Source organism: Meleagris gallopavo, chromosome 3, assembly GCF_905368555.1.
Source record: "Meleagris gallopavo chromosome 3, MGAL_WU_HG_1.1, whole genome shotgun sequence".
Lineage (NCBI taxonomy): Eukaryota > Metazoa > Chordata > Aves > Galliformes > Phasianidae > Meleagris > Meleagris gallopavo.
Window position 1 is genome coordinate 27,319,830 of NC_139406.1, and position 18,007 is coordinate 27,337,836.

Consider the following 18,007-nt stretch of genomic DNA (forward strand, 5'->3'; position numbering starts at 1 on the left):
AATTGTTGGCATTTAGTGGTTATTACTGAAGAAGTATGCACACAAGTGTGTTTGTTCTGACAAAAAGCATGGCCCTGTTAACAACATAGTCCAAAAGACAACACAGATTGTGACAACAGCTTGTTTCACACCAGCATTTTACACTACAATGTTAAAAACCCATCTCCCAGAACCACATTAAACAACAGCAAGGGAAAAGCAGATTTCCCCTCAGCAGCACTGTACAGTACCTCTGTAGTTCAGAGAAGGTTCAGACTGAGTTTTTGATGGAGGAACTGGAAAAGGCAGGCAATGAAAGGAGAAGACATATTAAAGTTCTAATATTGCTCAGTAAGCCACAGTATTCATTCACTACTCCTAACACTTGTGTTCCTAGGACTGTAGAAACAAAACCTTACCTGATACTAGGCATGCAGAGTTCCTACCAGAAGCTGCTTAGCTGAGAAAAAGTTTGCTCCCTCTGTATTCACTCATGACAGCTTCCGCTGCTACACCAAAGTATGTTAGCAGGTGGCAGCAGAGCTTGCCTTTTAAATACACTTTGCCTCCAGCATTTTATTTCAGGGAGGAAGAAGACGACGAATATTTTGTTTCTCCAGAACCTGCTCTTACAAACACAGCTAGTGAGAATGTACTTTAAAAATCTACCACTTCTCGTAATTAGTGAGCCTGGACATCCTATTCCATGCACAATCCACAAAACAACTATATGTAGAGCAATGGGATTATTCCACAGGAGTGAAAATACAGAAGGAAGGTAACTGCTTGAACAAAGGGGAACTTTTAGTAATTTGCATATGTATTTAACATTATTCTCACAAAGCATCACAGTACAGAGTAAGAGCAAGGCAGAGAAGGCAGATATACACTCTAGATCGATGGGATACTGTCATAATGCACTGGCACAGCTGCCCAGAGAAGCTGTGGTATCCCATCCCTGGAAGCACTCAAGGCCAGGTTGGATGGAGCCCTGGGCAGCTGAGCTGGTGGGTGGCAGCCGAGCTGGTGGGTGGCAGCCCTGCCCACGGCATGGGAGTGGGACTGGGTGGGCTTTAAGGTCCCTCTTCCAGACCAAGCCTTTACACAATTCTATCACTCTAAGATGACAAATGGCATGCTTAAAGGTTAAAAGAATACATATATTCTTTTTTTTCTGATGCTGAGAACAGTACACTATCAAAGGTTACCGATTTTCTGCTGTAATCCCAGGACTGAAGTATTGTTTTTGAATATAAAGGATAACCTCATTCTTTAAACCTTGACTTGAGAATCCATACAGCACCAATATGTACATGACCACCATCATTTAAAAAAAAAAAAAAAAAAACAAGAACAAAAACAAAAAGGAGTTTTACTAAGGCCTACGGTAATTATTCTGTATGTTGTTTCTTTAGTATGATGAACATTTCTTGTTGACTATTATGCATTTTCAATATGCTGCTCCAAAATGCTTAGTTTAATTACAGTAAACATGTCTTTGAAGAAAAAAGAAAAACACATAATTCAGTTATGACACATTGTCAGCCACTTTTTGAGCATCCTGACAATCCAAAGAAAAAGGCGACATTTTGTTTATTTAAGAGTCTAAATTCATTGAAATTTGGCTCCTAAAGAGGCAGAACTGTCACTTACCAAAGGAGTTTGAAAGGAGAGACAGAACATCAACATAAATAAATAACTGTATAAATAAAAAATAAGCCTGCTGCTCAATGCATACAAGACGTTATCTAAACAATAAGTAAGGACATCTACTGTGCTGGAAATGATACTGATTGAGACAAACTGCAGGAGACAGTGCTAATGAATATCACTTTCTGATTTCAAAGGAAGCAGCAGTTGTCAATATGTATTTTTAAAGAATGTATACTTTAAAGCACATAGCATACTTCTGCTTTTTGAATACACAATAAGGCTGATGAAATTCAAGCTCCAGCTGCCACTACAATACTGTCTACAAGAACAGAAGAGGAGGGAGAAAAAAGAAAGAAAATAAAACTTTAAATACTAATACCTCTTAGCTTCTTTTCACGAAATCATCAGCAACTTTGCTCCTTGGAGGAACCACCTCCGCATCCATTCACAGTTTGTTCGTCACAAGCCCTGCTCTGTCGCCTCTGCCTCTCAGCTTTCGCAGCTGCCATGACTGCAGCACATCTCCTCTTTCCTTCTCTTTGACCCACAGCACAAGTTGGTGACCAGCCCCTGGGTGACGTGCACCAGTACCAACAGCGGCTCTGAGAGGTACAAAGCTCCTCCTTTCACCCTGCCCTAGGCCAATGCGTGCTCTGCCAGGGCCAGCACAACTTGGCACTGGCTCTAGAGCAGATGGGGATCACTGACCTGGCTGCTACTCTCTGGACTGAAGCCCCCCAAAATGGTCTTCAGTTGCCTTTCTAATTGTTGGGACCTAATCTAACCCGGTAGGAACTGCTTTTAGTTGTAGCTCACCTCTTTTTCGGTCCCAGGCATACAGCTCACTTATTCCCAGCTCCTCCAAGGATTTGGTAAGCTCCAGCTCCTCCCCAGTGATGCTGTCTCGCAGAAGAACAATGTGCTCCTGACTGACCTCACACTTCTCACAAATAGCTGGGATGATGTTATGAAGAGGCACGTCTGGGCTGACTCGAACCACTGCCTTCTGTGTCTTCAGGTAATTTACCACCAGCCTCACAGATTTCTGCAGAAAGAAGTACAAATGCTCAGTCCTCACTTTATAATGGCCATACTCTCTTACAATGAGAATGGCATTAGGGACCTCCATATTGACTTCATCTCTCTTTGGCTACCTTACCCCACATGCACACTTCTTGCAGAAAAATACTATTAATAAAAGAAAAATTCTTGGAATGTTTTTATCTCTAAGGAGACAGTCAGGAAAGCGGGCAAATAAGGAAAAGGAATTAGAGGCAGCCATCAATTTTGTGCCATTATTTACAAAAAACACCATAAAAATTTCAGCAAACTAACATTTGGAAGATGGCTACTAGTGAATCCTCACAATATTCAAAATGCATTTATTAATGATCAGTCTTCTCCCTTATCTTTAATATAGGTTGCAATTAAAATACTATCAAAGCCCTACCTATCTTTACACAATCCCACAACCCTCATTTTATCAACCACTGTTGATTTCCTCATTTAGGTCTTTGATTAAAATCCTTTACAAGAACAAATATCCATCTAAACCACCACATGCAACGTAAAATTCTGTGTAAATGCTGCAGTCCAGACTGGCAGCAGCCAGTCCATGTGCAAATCAGCTAAACTAGTAGAGCAGGTTATAGTCAATCTCAAGCCTCTACCACCTGGTCTGAAGATGCAAAGACTGGAAAAATTGCTTGAAGTGATAAGAACAAAATTATGTTTCATGTCACTGTTTTAGGGCTACATAGTACTGACCTCGGGACCCCTTGGTAGAGGTCTCTTTATCTTCTCTTCAGGAACCTTCTCTTTCAGGAGTACTGTCTGTACATCCAGTGCTCCTATCAAAGTGTTTGGCTTGTAACTCAAAGGTTGTTGAGTTTCCAAAGACTTCAATTCAAGACTGTACTGGGATGGATTCAAGTGATGCCGGCTGCACAGATCAACCAAAAGATCCATCACAGCTTTACTGTAGGGAAGGACACATTCACTGTTAGCACAGAGAAAAACATCTGCAAAAAAATTCATTTCTGTTTTAATATCAGAGAAAACATACAGGACAAGCTGGGGATGTGTCATTAGCAGGAAACAGTGCTGATGCTCTTAAAAAGCTACATAGATCACATGAAAACATCTGGAATTAAGTATATTAGAGGCAGACCACAGTGCTGATAATAACACTAACAAACATAAGTCTAAAGTGGACAAAGTGCATCTTTTCTGCTAATGCATATATTAAATTCTCCAGCTCAAACTCTGCTCTTAAAAGGGAAGACAAGATACAAATAAATGACTCGTTCAAGGTACAGTAACCTCCACCTACATTTGAATGAAAATCAAAATGGAACATGAATCTGGAACAAGATGTAGACAGGATTTTTTTCATCTTAGAGATTATTCTGAAATTTCTACTGTCCTCCCCAGTTTGACACCAGTAATATTTTCAAGCACAAAACATCCCCTCTTTATTTATTTTGGTGAGAATATTAATCCAGTCTACAAATATCTCTTTTCAAGTATTTGCTTTATCAAGATCTCTTATTACAGATGTGATTCCCAAAACACGGGTTTAAGAAGTCTGTCATTTCTGTCTCTTACTCCAAGACACAAAGTAGAGGTAATAACTCAAATCAAGTAGTAAGGCAGCTTGATACTGTCTAATACAATGGATATAAGCTATGTCTCTCCACACCTCAGCAAGCTCTTCTCTACCAAGGTACTGAAATTTCCCAGTAAATACCACCCAGGATCAGTTAAAACATGTTTATTAAAACTGCTAACTAATGTTTATGAAAAATTCTGATTTTGTAAAACTGTATCTGCTATCAACAAAACAACCAAAGTCAACTTTGTTACTGGCCTTACTTGAAGACCCTAATACACAAACGGTATTTTTATTGGAATTCTTTGGAATTTATTGGTATTTTTAGTGGAAATCAAACATTTAGACAGCATATCTCCCAAAGGAACTGGCACTTATTGTTCTAATGTGTGTACTGGAAAAGTGTATAAAGATTCAAAATCCAGAGAAAATCTAAGAAAAAGAAAAGAATCCTTCACAGATTATTAACTACCATTTGTAGCCCAAGAATTGTCCTCAGTTGCAAGCTGCAGGTATCTGGAGACTACTTTTGGGGAACGCCCACCTTCTTTCTAGGTAAATACTGTTGGCCAACAACTGATCAAGAAGTCACTAAAGAATGCTGGAGGACTAATGACAGAGAAACTCAATGAAAATGGAAAACAAGTCTAATCTCTTATTAACGGGCAACAGACTAAAACATACATAAATGCCAGCTCTTGTATAAGAGATAAGAAATAGTTCAAGGATCTTCTTTACAGTAATCTATTTCAAGTTTAACTGAGATCACAGAATCGTAGGGGTTGGAAGGGACCTCCAGAGATCATCGAGTCCAACCCCCCTGCCAAAGCAGGTTCCCTACACCAGGTTGCACAAGTAGGTGCCCAGGCGGGTATTGAATATCTCCAGAGAAGGAGACTCCACAACCCCCTGTTGCCTGCAGGACCTGCAGCCTGTTCCAGTGCTCCGTCACCCTCACCGTGAAGAAGTTCTTACACTCATTTGTGCGAAACTTCCTATGCTGCAGCTTATGTCTGTTTCCCCTCATCCTGTCTCCACGTACGACTGAAAAGAGACTGGCCTCACCACTATGGCCGCCACACCTCAGATATTTATAAACCTGGATCAGGTCCCCTCTCAGTCGTCTTTTCTCAAGGCTAAACAGACCCAGTTCACTTAGCCTTTCTTCATAGGGGAGATGCTCCAGGCCCTTCACCATCTTTGTGGCCCTCCGCTGGACTCTTTCCAAGAGATCCTTGTCTTTTTTGTACTGGGGAGCCCAGAACTGGACACAGTACTCCAGAGGAGGCCTTACCAGGGCAGAGTAGAGGGGGAGGATCACCTCCCTCGACCTGTTGGCCACGCTCTTTTTAATGCGCCCGAGAATGCCACTGGCCTTTTTGGCCACGAGGGCACACTGCTGGCTGTCGTCCACCAGGACGCCCAGGTCCCTCTCTGCAGAGCTCCTCTCCAGCAGCTCATCCCCCAGCCTGTATTGGTGTATGCAATTATTCCTCCCCAGATGCAAGACTCTACACTTGCTTTTATTAAAAATGCAATGAGAACTGAGAAAGTGACATGCATTGAACATTTGAAATCATGATCACATTTGAAGAGAATGAAACTGAGTGAGAACATGAAGATTGAATGAGGAAACCATTAACGCATACAGGAGGCATCAGTAAAAAAGATCACTGTGGTAATTGCTAACATAAAGAGCATCTAAACAGAAATGTGTATCCAGGTCACTTCATGACATTTTCAGATGACTTATTCTGGCGATATCCTCAAACTGCAGATGCCTCTATTCTGCAATGACTATTACTTCAAATGGAACAAGCCACAAAACAGAAACACACATATATAGTAAGCCCAGACTATAGAAAAATCCTACATGCTCTGATATTTAAATAAACATTCATTATGCTGTGCAGTAGTAAGCGTTTTTAAAAGTGTCAGTCTGCCTGATAAAGATCTCAGCTTGTCTGTTTACAGAATCATTCCTTTTAAAGTGAAATTTGCATGCTTTTTTTCCCCTCAGTCTTATTACTATTGTTTCAGAGAAAAAAAAAAATAACCTGGCAGAACCGCAACACATGGTGTTCTATTTGCTACGCATTTTTATTTAAAGTGAAATGCTAATTTATCGCTGTAGTGCATATTGTGATAATTCATTCAAGTGTAGGCTCTTTTATATCACTCTGAACACTAAAAAAAAAAAACCAACAAGAAACTTGCCCTTGAATAATACTTTTTTTTAATACGAATCTATATTCCATCTAAAGAGCAGTTTATAATTCTGTGTACTTTCCAGCAAAATTATGAAATATGTTAAGTAGTAATAGTGTCTCAATTTCAAGACTAGAAACCTCACCAGCCATTACAGAAAATAAGCTGCAGACAATCACATGAGTTGAAGAAATTTGTCCAGACAATGAACAATTTTAAAACCCAGCCAAACATGAGCTTTCACTTGATTGTTGATTACAGAGCAGGTTAATGAAGGTTAATGAACATTTAATGAAGTCTGAAGCATCCCATCCTGTTTCACACTGCTCAGAATATGCAACTGTTTCATGAAAAGCATCCCCAGGCTTCACCTGTACCATTTAGGAATAGAAATTAAGCAGTATCTCTGAAGCTTTTGAAAGAGCTTCAAAGTGCATAGTATGCTTTTCCCAAAATGTAAATTTGGGAAAAACATTTCAACAAAACTTCAAATAAAAAACACATGTTTGAAAACATGAGGTTTTCAACAAACAAAATTTAAAATTCGTATGTTTCCAGAGATGTAAGAGTTGGGAGTCCTTGAAATAAGGTTACTTTTTTATCAGTTTCACCAACTCTACAAATTTTTCTTTTCAAATGCAATACTGTTCAGACTGACTTAAAATGGAAGTTTATTTCTCCATATGTGTAGCACATACAGAAGAGAGCTATTAAGCACAGCCAAGAAAATGGTACTGAACCACCTACTAATGTAAACCTAGTTTTTTTTCTAAAATAACTTTTCCTGAGCTGAACGTAGCTCTTGGAAGATACAAAGCATCACTCCTTTCTCTGCTTCAATCTTGTTCAAGACATATCAGTACTTTAACCTCACTATGAGATAGGGTAGAAAACAATTTGAAATCCAGGCAAGTTGGACCATAAAAGACTAGTTCTAAAACTGAAACAAAATAAATGCCTCTGTATTCCCAAATGTTCAGCTAAGAAACGTACTACTTTCTCCTTTTAGCAAGACTTCACTGAAGTTAGGGTGGAGACCAAATGCTATGTGACAGATGCTAAACATTCATCACTGATAAGCAAACAGAAGAGCACCGAAATAAAAATGGAAAATGAACCCAATTTATGATTCAGACAAGATGGTTCAAATAACTATTTTTAGCAAAGGACAGTATTTCAGCTTCATTCTGATGCTGTACTACTAAGCTGTCTGACATTTGAAAGCAAGTCTGGAAAGTAAAGATTAACTGTTGTGTCAGAGATACTTATCAGGCTCAAGTCTGACTCGGTAAGAGCACGTTGGACCATTTGTGTACAGCTGTTCATCAGTAAGATGCAGCAAAGACATCCAGAATTTCTGAGGCAGAAAAAAGAGCAAGTTCTTTTGGATGTGGCTTTGCCTAATCTCTCTAGGATCACACAGTATTTTAAAACAAAATATGCTATCTTGTACATCTAGGAAATGATAAGAAAGCTGTGCTCTGTAGAATGACATTGACTCTCCTGCTCCCTTCTACTTTCATGCTACAAACGTTCACAGAGTCTAATTGGAGGAAAAAAAAGTTATTTAGATTAATTTCAAACACATAGTAGGAACCTACAATGACAGACTGTAAAAGAAAAATGGTAGTGCAGAGAAAGTGAGCTGAAGTCTGAGGCTTTACTCATGTGCAGTCAAAAAACAGAGAACAGTCACTACTATTTTCTCATGCTCCAAAGCAGACCAGGGATCTCATGACAGGACTAGTTGTTTTCCAACACAACCAGAAATGTGTAAACTAAGAAAGCAAACTATATCATAAGAAGTCAGGAAAACATGATAAACAGACATTAATAAATGCTTTCCTTTTGTTATTTTGCTGAGGAGTGTTTGGCTCTCATTTTCCATACTGGATACTCATCAGGAAGAGCAAGATGAGGCAGAAGACTGGGTTTGTCAAGCCTTCCACATCTTCAGTCTTTCATCATTCTCCATATTGAGTTATAAGCCAACAATTATTATCACTTAAGTCTCTCACTGCAAATTATATGAAAATATTCTGTGATTATATTAGCTTTTTGTTGCAAGTAACGCATGCAGACCAATCTGTCCTCCACTATTTACTGAATGGGATTTATCAGGCTGCTGACACTAGAGGTCTGTATCTGCATTAACCCGGAAGCCCTCTTCAGTGTCACTCAGCATGAATGCAGACAGATGCATGATCCCTGTATTTGCAGGTTACCCGTAATTTGTGAGAATCACAAATAGAAAAGGTTTCTGGTAATTCTTGTGAGCTTTTTCAATTATGCTCTAAATGTCTAGTCATCCCCTCTGTCAGATCTGCTAACAGTTGGTGTGGATCTGCTGCAACACCATCTATCCTTTCAGGACTTCATGCAGGCCTCATAGAACAATATAAATATTAGTTAGTTGTGGATGGTATTTTATAATTCTGTGGGGATAGGCAGGTAGACAGAAAGGCTAACAGTTCTGCATGAAAGCTTCAACATGTTCTACAACAGAATTCACAGGGACCTTTTTTTTTTGTTTGTTTGTTTCTTTTTTTTTTTTTTTTAATAAATTCCATTCTAATGCTACACACACTCCTCAAGGACTCAACGCCCTTAAACTGTGCTATGCATTTCCAAAGGGTGAAATAAATTGTTACAAGACAGCAAAAAAAAAGAGAGACTGTCAGCTTCTGTTAAATTTTATAAATAAAGCTACTTCAAATTTCCAGATTCTAATAAAATATCTTTAAATAACACACATTTTCTCTGTTTCTTGAACTATCTTCCAAGAAAATTTAATGATAACTTTCTGTCCTCCTGCTGAGATTTAGCAGAACTCTCTACAAAGAAAACAAAGTAAAATTGATGACATACTCCCTTTGCTTACATACAATGAGCAATTGGGAAGAGATAATTTTAACTCTTAATTTGGTTCATTTATATTAACTTTAAGTGATACTGACTACAGCAACTACGTTTTTTAACATCCTCTACTGTACTTCATTGCTCTGTGAAAATTTCCTGAAATTATCCGAACATTTTTTATTATGATGCAAGGGTTTGCAAATTTTTCTATGAAAGAAAAGCTATTTTCCCAGAGTATTCAAAACCAAATTTTAAAGAATTCAGTTCCAGTGTTGGCCATGACAGTACTGAATATTTACAACAGTATAAGCAATAGCAGAATTTTCTGAAATGTCTTTCTGTGGTATCACTATACTTAAAAAGAGCAAAAGAGGAAAATAACGTACTAACTGAACTAGCTCCCATACTCGTTCCAAACTAAACTAAGCTTTTTTTAGTCTGTTATCTTCTCACTAAATGTTTACCTCTGATGATCTCTGTACTTCGCCCAGTTAACAGCATCGAGGCAATGCAAAAAGATGAGAATATCTGCATTCTCACCAAAACCTAGAGACTTAGGTCAGTCCAACCTTTAAAAATTTCAAATGCTTTTGGAATTTTTTTTAAGCTTGCATTCCAAATCCCTTAACCACTGCTAACGTATGGAAAATTTTATCTTCTGATGGTGAGGAAGAATAGCAACACCCATGAAGACAATGTCATACAGGGCTCATTAGACAGTGCTCATCTCCTACTCCATCAATTGTTTAGGTAAGGCACCCAATCCTTGGCTTCCAAACCCTTACCCTTCCAACAGCTAGTTGCCCATGGCAGGTGCCAGTAGCGTCCAGTCCCAGGGCTCATGGACATGATGTGGGAGAAGACCCACTGCCCATGTCAGGCATCTATGACACTCAGGTCAGCAGAGGAGTGTCAACAGCGCTTTCACTGCCACCTGTGCTAGTGGCAGTCCATGGGGGGAAAGCAAGCAACTCCACAGAACAAGGAAAATGACATTTTCATTGCCTTGAGAGCTTCACGTAAACCAGAGGAATAGCCCTAATGAAACATCTAAGATTTAATTTTAATGCTCATCTCAAGGTTTCAGTCCACAAACGAAAGATTACAATAATGAAAATACTCGACTTCAACACAAAGAAATGGAGGTAAGAAGCATCTGAGACAGACTCTTTATTGTACAGGGATCCTCCCTTTGTCCTTTGCTCCTCTAACTTACATGTTATTCAAAAGGTCCCACTAAAACACTGTTCTTGTAATGATCTTGGAGTGGTTGGTCTTTGCTGTTTTTTTCTTTTTTTTCTGAGGGAAAAACAAAAATTTTTCTACTCGTACAGCATTGATATCTCTCTATACAAAATGCTGCAGAAAGATTAAAAGTCCTTTCCAAACCAAACCATTCTATGATTCTACGATTTCCCTCTCGTTAGCTCTCCAAATGCCTATATTTGCCAACGAAATACTAGTTTTTTTATTTTGTCACCTCATGGTCTGCGAATTTCATTTCCTGTCCTAGCTTGTAGTCCTGTTCATTTCTTTCTCTCATTAAATCCAAGCCTGTGCCATAAAATTTTAACCACTAAATGTATAATCAAAAAGCTCTGATGGGCACTGCTTTCTTTTCAGACCTTCAATATCATTCTGGCTTTAGGGTCACAGAAGTTACTGCTAGCACTAGCCTCCTCAATGTGTCTAAGCAAACACTATTTTCAGCAAGAAATCAGAATGAAGAGCGAAGCACCAGAAACTATCAGCCACTGCACACTTCTTCCTCAGCCATCAGAATACACTAATCAACAAACAGAACAGACAGCTATATCACACCAAGATAAAGTTTTACAGGAAAGCAGATAAACTTACATAGTTTACAGATGTAAAACAAGCACAAACGCAGATTTATCAGCGGGCAATTATACATCCTCCTAATCTGGTATCTGACCTTGGTATTACGTAATGACAAGGAGAACCTCTTTCCCTTTCCATGGAAAATCCAACATGTTTTTATACAGAAAATGTTTCCCCAAAACAAGCAGATGCTTTGCTACCTATGAAAACGTAACATATTTGTGAAAACAGGATCTCCAAATTTGATGGAACATTAATTTTCTGATCTCATTTCTTGGCAAATGCTGTTTGCCAGCAGTACTGCACCAGTACCTCTGTATTTGAAGATAACCCACCACAGCCTAAGCCTAGCCCAGCAGCCCTGCATTAGAAGACAGGGGCCCATATGTATGCTGAGGGCCATTCATAAGAAATACAGTGACGGAGTAACTGCTAGTTCTTTCCTTTCTCATAAGAAGGGTCTCTTATACATGGGCTTTCAGGACTCTCTAGTACAGCAGATGCCTAAAATGTAAGGAAAAGCAAGACAGAGGAACTTTGTCAACCTAAAAAAGGAGACACAAATATCATTAATTATTCTACTGGGAATGGAGGGCTATAAAATGAGGAAGCTAGTCAAAAGCCTTACCTTCCTTGTACTGTGCTCTTCTGTTCCACCCCGCTGGGTAAAATGACTGTGAAGTCCACCATTCTATTTATCATATTCTCCTTCATGCTCACAAGGCTCTGATCAGAAATTACGGCTGTCTCTGCAGGTGACTTGTGCTCACTGTGAATTCTACTGGCTGCAGAAGGTTGGTTTGGTGGAGGAGGAGCACGAGCTTTCATTCTTCTCCTTAAGAAAAAAAGGCAAGAAGAAAATTAAAAATTTTCCACGAGCAAATTAAAATACGCATTAATGAGAAAATATATCCTTTCAGCCATTATCTCAGATAATTTCTAGAAGTTCCTACAGCAAAAGCCATTTTTCTTCACCACAAAACTTTTCAATTGAGCTGCATTTTATTTTTTTACTTCTTCCCCTCCAAAAATGCACTATTTTTTTAATGATTCGTGTACTCCTACTGCTTGGGTTCCAGGCCCCAAGGTAAGAATCAGTTCCATAATTAGGGTATGAAAATAATCACTCTTCTGTCAAGTACAAAGCACATTTCTATAAAGAGAGAATCAGAACTGGGTCCAGTCCGGATCTGATTCAAAACACAGTTGTATTTATGTAAATGAATGCTTCCAAGTCAGAGCAGCAGGAGTGAAACTAGGATGATCTTTAATTCAGCATGGGTTCCACAGCACTATTCTAGTTGAAATATTGTCTCTTTGTCTTAGTGAGTAGGATTAAATTTGGCTCATTGTACTTCATAAGAAAGGGCCATGAGAAGCTCAATCCCAAATGATACCACTTCTTACCACCCAACACAGAGAGACTACAGCTCTCTGAAAGCAGCCTGAGGAGAGCTCATTCTCCAGCAAAGGCATACATGCTGTGAGCTACATACAGAAAAGCAACATCAGCTTGCACTGACCAAGCCACATAATTTGCAGAAAGATAAAACTGCCACAGACTCAAAGTCTCCTTCACTGGCAAGCAGTGTGGTAGATAAGCAACTGCTTCATGCTGTTAACTTCTAAATAGCTGACCTCATACCAAGCATATGTTTAACAGAAATTATTCTGATGATTAATATCTGTCACTTCTACTGATTTTTGCCTAATATAAGTAAGATTTCAGTGCAACAGATGAAAAAAAGCAATAGAATATTTACTGAGAAATTATTACTCAAGCTTACTGACTGAATTTTTTAATCTGTCTTTAGGGTGGCAAGAAGAGCATACATTATGATTCTATTCATCATTTTCATTCAGCAAAGAACATAAGCAGACCCAGGAAAAAAAAGAACACAGAAAAAGTACTCTACAACTGCAAGGCTTAGCGTTCAATCAGACAAGGGCAAAACTGTGGTCAAGAGAAAATAAATTTCAAAAAATTTCAAAATCTTACAGCTTCTTCATTGGGACACTGATGAAGATGCTGATACTTCCATTAACCTCCTATATGCATAACAAATAGCTTTTCCTACAAATAAGCATCCTTACTACCATACATCATTTTTTTTTTTTTTCTATGAGACATTTTCTCTTATCGTTCCCTTTTTATCCTACACACACCCAATGAGTCATGAAGGCCATCTACTGCTAACTTGCAGCTTCCACTCTCCTGTCATGGAGATGATGGTAAGAAGTTCAAGGTTTTACTCTTGGGCAAACTACCTTGGCTTTCTATACCTTCCTGAACCAAACTCCTAATTTACTTGTCTACAGATGTCAACGGTTTACGGGCTGGTTCGGCCCGGTTCCGTGACTAGAAGGGCGGAGGGATCCGCGGATCCGCGCCCCCGGGAAAAAAAAGAAAATAAGGGACCCCGAAATAATTGAAAACAGTGGCAACAATCTGAGGTAAAACAAAGTAATTTACTAAATATGGTATCAACAGAATTTTATAAGGAGAGAGAATGTGAAATTGATAGTGGATCGGCCTTACCACAACGCTGAGATGAGAAGCGCAGGCAGAGAAGCGCAGGCGAGAAGCGCAGGCAGAGAAGCGCAAGCGAAGCAGCGCAGGCAGAGAAGCGCAAGCGAAGCAGCGCAGGCAGAGAAGAGAGCATCAGGTGACCTTGCCAGGAGTTATATCTCCTCGCTGACCGCAAAGCCCCCTGGGGAAACGTAGCTGCTCTTCTCCGCTGGACAGGCACCCGGAACTTGAGCATCAGCAGTCAAACCCCCAGTACATTGCATGATGTTATGATGTGGAACACCGATAATGAAAAATCATGAAACCATGACATTCCACCCCTTATTCCACATCACTACATCATGCTTAATATAGACAAACAAAATATAAACACACGCACTAGGAATTACTGACTGCACTCCCTCAACATCAAGTTCCCTTGCGGTACACATTGAACATCCCCGTTTTCCTGCATCACCCACCAAGTGGACCCAGGTCCCTGGGCAAAAACAGTTCCACGAAGAGGTTTGTCCTTCTCAGAGGCTGGAATAACCCAAACTGCCTTTCCCAACATATTCTTTACATGTACAACAGGGACTTTATCTCCCTCTACGGTATGTAGGGAGCTGGACTGGGTTGGACCACCACGATTGATAGATCCTCTGGTATTGACTAACCAGGTGGCTTCTGCCAAATGCTTCTCCCAGTGCTTAAATGTACCGCCTCCCATTGCTTTCAGCATAGTTTTTAACAACCCATTGTATCGTTCAATCTTACCTGAGGCCGGTGCATGGTAGGGAATATGGTAAATCCACTCAATACCATGACCTTTAGCCCAGGTACCTACAAGAGAATTTTTAAAATGAGTCCCATTATCTGACTCAATTCTTTCTGGGGTACCATGTCGCCACAGGACTTGTGTCTCAAGACCTAGTATGGTATTTCGGGCGGTAGCGTGGGGTACTGCATAGGTTTCAAGCCACCCAGTTGTTGCCTCCACCATGGTGAGCACATAACGCTTACCATTACGAGATCGTGGCAAGGTGATATAATCAACCTGCCATGCCTCCCCATATTTGTACTTTTGCCATCGCCCTTCCTCCCAGAGAGGTTTCATTCTCTTGGCTTGTTTAATTGTGGCACACGTGTCACAGTCGTGAATGATTTGCGCAATAGCATCCATAGTTAAATCCACCCCTCGGTCTCTAGCCCACTTATATGTCGCATCTCTCCCTTGATGGCCTGAGGTCTCATGGGCCCATCGGGCTAGAAATAATTCACCCTTGTTCTGCCAGTCCAGATCTATTTGGGCCACCTCAATTCTGGCAGCTCTGTCTACCTGATGGTTATTTTGCTGCTCTTCAGTAGCCCTATTCTTGGGCACATGGGCATCTACGTGACGCACCTTTATAACCATATTCTTTATTCGGGCAGCAATATCTTTCCACAGGTCAGCAGCCCAAATAGGTTTACCCTTTCTTTGCCAGTTGTTTTGCTCCCACTGCTGTAACCACCCCCATAGAGCATTTGCCACCATCCACGAGTCAGTGTAAACATAAAGCATTGGCCACCTCTCCCGTTCAGCAACATCCAAGGCCAGTTGGACAGCCTTTACCTCTGCAAATTGGCTCGATTCTCCTTTTCCTTCAGTGGCCTCTGCAACTTGTCGTGTGGGGCTCCACACAGCGGCTTTCCATCTACGGTGTTTCCCCACAATACAACACGATCCATCTGTGAATAGGGCATATGTCTTCTCATTTTCGGGTAGTTCATTATATGGTGGGGCCTCTTTAGCACGTGATATCTCTTCTGCTGGTGGTGTTCCAAACTTTTTGCCTTCAGGCCAGTCCATGATCACCTCTAGGATTCCTGGACGGTTGAGATTCCCCATCCGCGCTCGCTGCGTAATCAGCGCAATCCACTTACTCCAAGTGGCATCAGTAGCATGATGGGTGGAGGGACCCTTTCCCTTGAACATCCAGTTCAGCACTGGCAGTCGAGGTGCCAGAAGGAGCTGTGTTTCTGTACCGATTACTTCGGAAGCAGCCCGAACCCCCTCATACGCGGCTAAGATCTCCTTCTCAGTTGGAGTGTAGCACTCTTCAGACCCTCTGTACGCCCGACTCCAGAATCCCAGGGGTCGGCCTCGGGTCTCTCCTGAGGCTCTTTGCCACAAACTCCAAGTGGGACCTTTCTCTCCAGCAGCAGTGTAGAGGATGTTCTTCGCATCCTGTTCCATCCGTACTGGCCCCAGGGCCACGGCACGGGCTATCTCTTGTTTAATCTGCTCAAAAGCCTGCTGCTGCTCAGGACCCCACATAAAATCATTCTTCTTCCGTGTCACCTGATAAAGGGGGCTTACAATGAGGCTGTAGTTTGGAACATGCATTCTCCAAAAACCCACTACACCCAGGAACGATTGTGTCTCTTTCTTATTAGTGGGTGGAGACATGGCACTGATTTTGTTGATCACATCTGTTGGGATGTGACGACGGCCATCTTGCCACTTTATACCTAGGAACTGAATTTCCTGGGCAGGCCCTTTCACTTTGCTTCGCTTAATAGCGAAACCAGCACGCAGAAGGATCTGGATTATTTGCTCTCCTTTCTCAAAAACTTCCTTTGCTGTGTTGCCCCACACGATGATGTCATCAATATACTGTAAGTGCTCAGGAGCACCTCCCTGTTCCAGTGCAGCTTGGATCAACCCATGGCAAATGGTTGGGCTATGTTTCCACCCCTGGGGCAAACGATTCCAGGTATACTGAATGCCCCTCCAGGTGAAAGCAAACTGTGGCCTAGATTCTTTGGTCAAAGGAATGGAGAAAAAGGCGTTAGCAATATCAATGGTGGCGTACCATTTGGCTGCCTTTGACTCCAATTCATATTGGAGTTCTAACATATCTGGCACAGCAGCACTCAATGGGGGTGTGACTTCATTCAGGCCACGGTAGTCCACCGTCAGCCTCCATTCTCCACTGGCTTTACGCACTGGCCATATGGGGCTGTTAAAAGGTGAGTGAGTCTTGCTAATCACTCCCTGATTCTCTAGTTGGTGAATCAGCTTCTGAATGGGGAGCAAGGAATCCCTGTTGGTGCGGTACTGCCGTCTGTGCACCGTTTTTGTAGCAATCGGTACTTGTTGCTCTTTCACTCGTAGCAACCCCACGGCAGATGGATCTTCTGACAGGCCAGGCAAAATAGACAACTGCTTAACACCTTCTGTGTCTACAGCAGCTATTCCAAAGGCCCATCGATACCCTTTGGGATCCTTAAAATATCCCCTTCTGAGGTAATCAATACCAAGTATGCATGGAGCCCCTGGGCCAGTCACAATAGGGTGTTTTTGCCAGTCTTTACCAGTGAGGCTGATTTCGGCCTCCAACATAGTCAGCTCTTGGGAACCTCCAGTCACCCCATGAATATAAATTGATTTTGTCCCTTGGTGACTCGAGGGCATTAGAGTGCACTGTGCACCAGTATCCACCAGGGCCTTATATTTTCGTGATTCTGATGTGCCAGGCCATCTAATCCACACAGTCCAATAAACTCTATTATCCCTTTCCCCCCCCTGGCTGGGGGCAGGGCCCCTCTATTTGTTACCTTCACTGTCTGCAGCAACTGGAGCAATCACCTTTTTAGAGAAGTTCACCTTGGTGGTTGATTTGTCTTGTAACTCTCTTACCCGTGCTTGAAGTACAGGAGTAGGTTGTTTATGCCACTCCTTCATATCTTCTCCATGGTCACGTAGGTAATGCCACAAGGCAAAACGTGATGTGGTCTTACTGTTGTCACTTGCTCGAGCAGGAGAACGTCTTCTTTTGATAGCTGAGACATTAGATGCCACCGGCTGGGAGGAAATCAAGTTGATCAGCCCCTCCAATAGGCTGTTTTGGGGATTCTGGTCCCCATTTGATGTATCCGTTACCTCCATGGATTTATCAGCTTCAGGCACGGTTGATAGTTTGTCTATTATATCTTCTTGTTTGTTTTCCATTCTGTCCAGCTTTTCAGCTACCTTTGTAATGGCTGAAACACAAGCTCGCAGAGGGCTTAAATGTAACTCAAAGTCTTGAAGTTTATTAACCAATTCACTTATAAGGGGTCTTCTTTCCCCTCTGCCATACATTGCTGCAAATGTGCTGGCGTACCTTTCTGGTGCGGTCTTTGTGAATGTACGCCACATGTTTGGTGTACACCTGACTCTCTCGGGGTCATGCTCTTGGTCTGGCTCGTCAGGAATGAAATCGGGGCTATGTAGCATTTCCACCACAGCATATTCTCTTAAATAACAGATGCCTTCTTCCATATCAGCCCATTTCTTTTTCTCAGGCATCAGATCATCT

General features: G+C 41.3%; 1 protein-coding gene across 7 annotated transcripts in view; it reads right to left on the reverse strand.

Moving 5' to 3' along the window:
• Nucleotides 1–18,007, reverse strand: part of COBL (cordon-bleu WH2 repeat protein) — a 160,343-nt gene that overhangs the window by 99,450 nt on the left and 42,886 nt on the right. For 4 of the 7 annotated variants that reach the window (XM_085220502.1, XM_085220501.1, XM_085220506.1 and 1 more), the window contains exons 2-5: nucleotides 11,781–11,987; nucleotides 3,400–3,610; nucleotides 2,449–2,677; nucleotides 231–275 (exon numbers count right to left, since the gene is read on the reverse strand). In XM_085220502.1, coding sequence (XP_085076628.1) covers nucleotides 231–275; nucleotides 2,449–2,677; nucleotides 3,400–3,610; nucleotides 11,781–11,987 — 692 coding nt within the window. Of the gene's footprint in view, nucleotides 1–230; nucleotides 276–2,448; nucleotides 2,678–3,399; nucleotides 3,611–11,780; nucleotides 11,988–14,438; nucleotides 14,505–18,007 lie in introns of all 7 variants that reach the window. The other 3 variants (XM_085220504.1, XM_085220507.1, XM_085220505.1) reach the window with 2 other exon arrangements.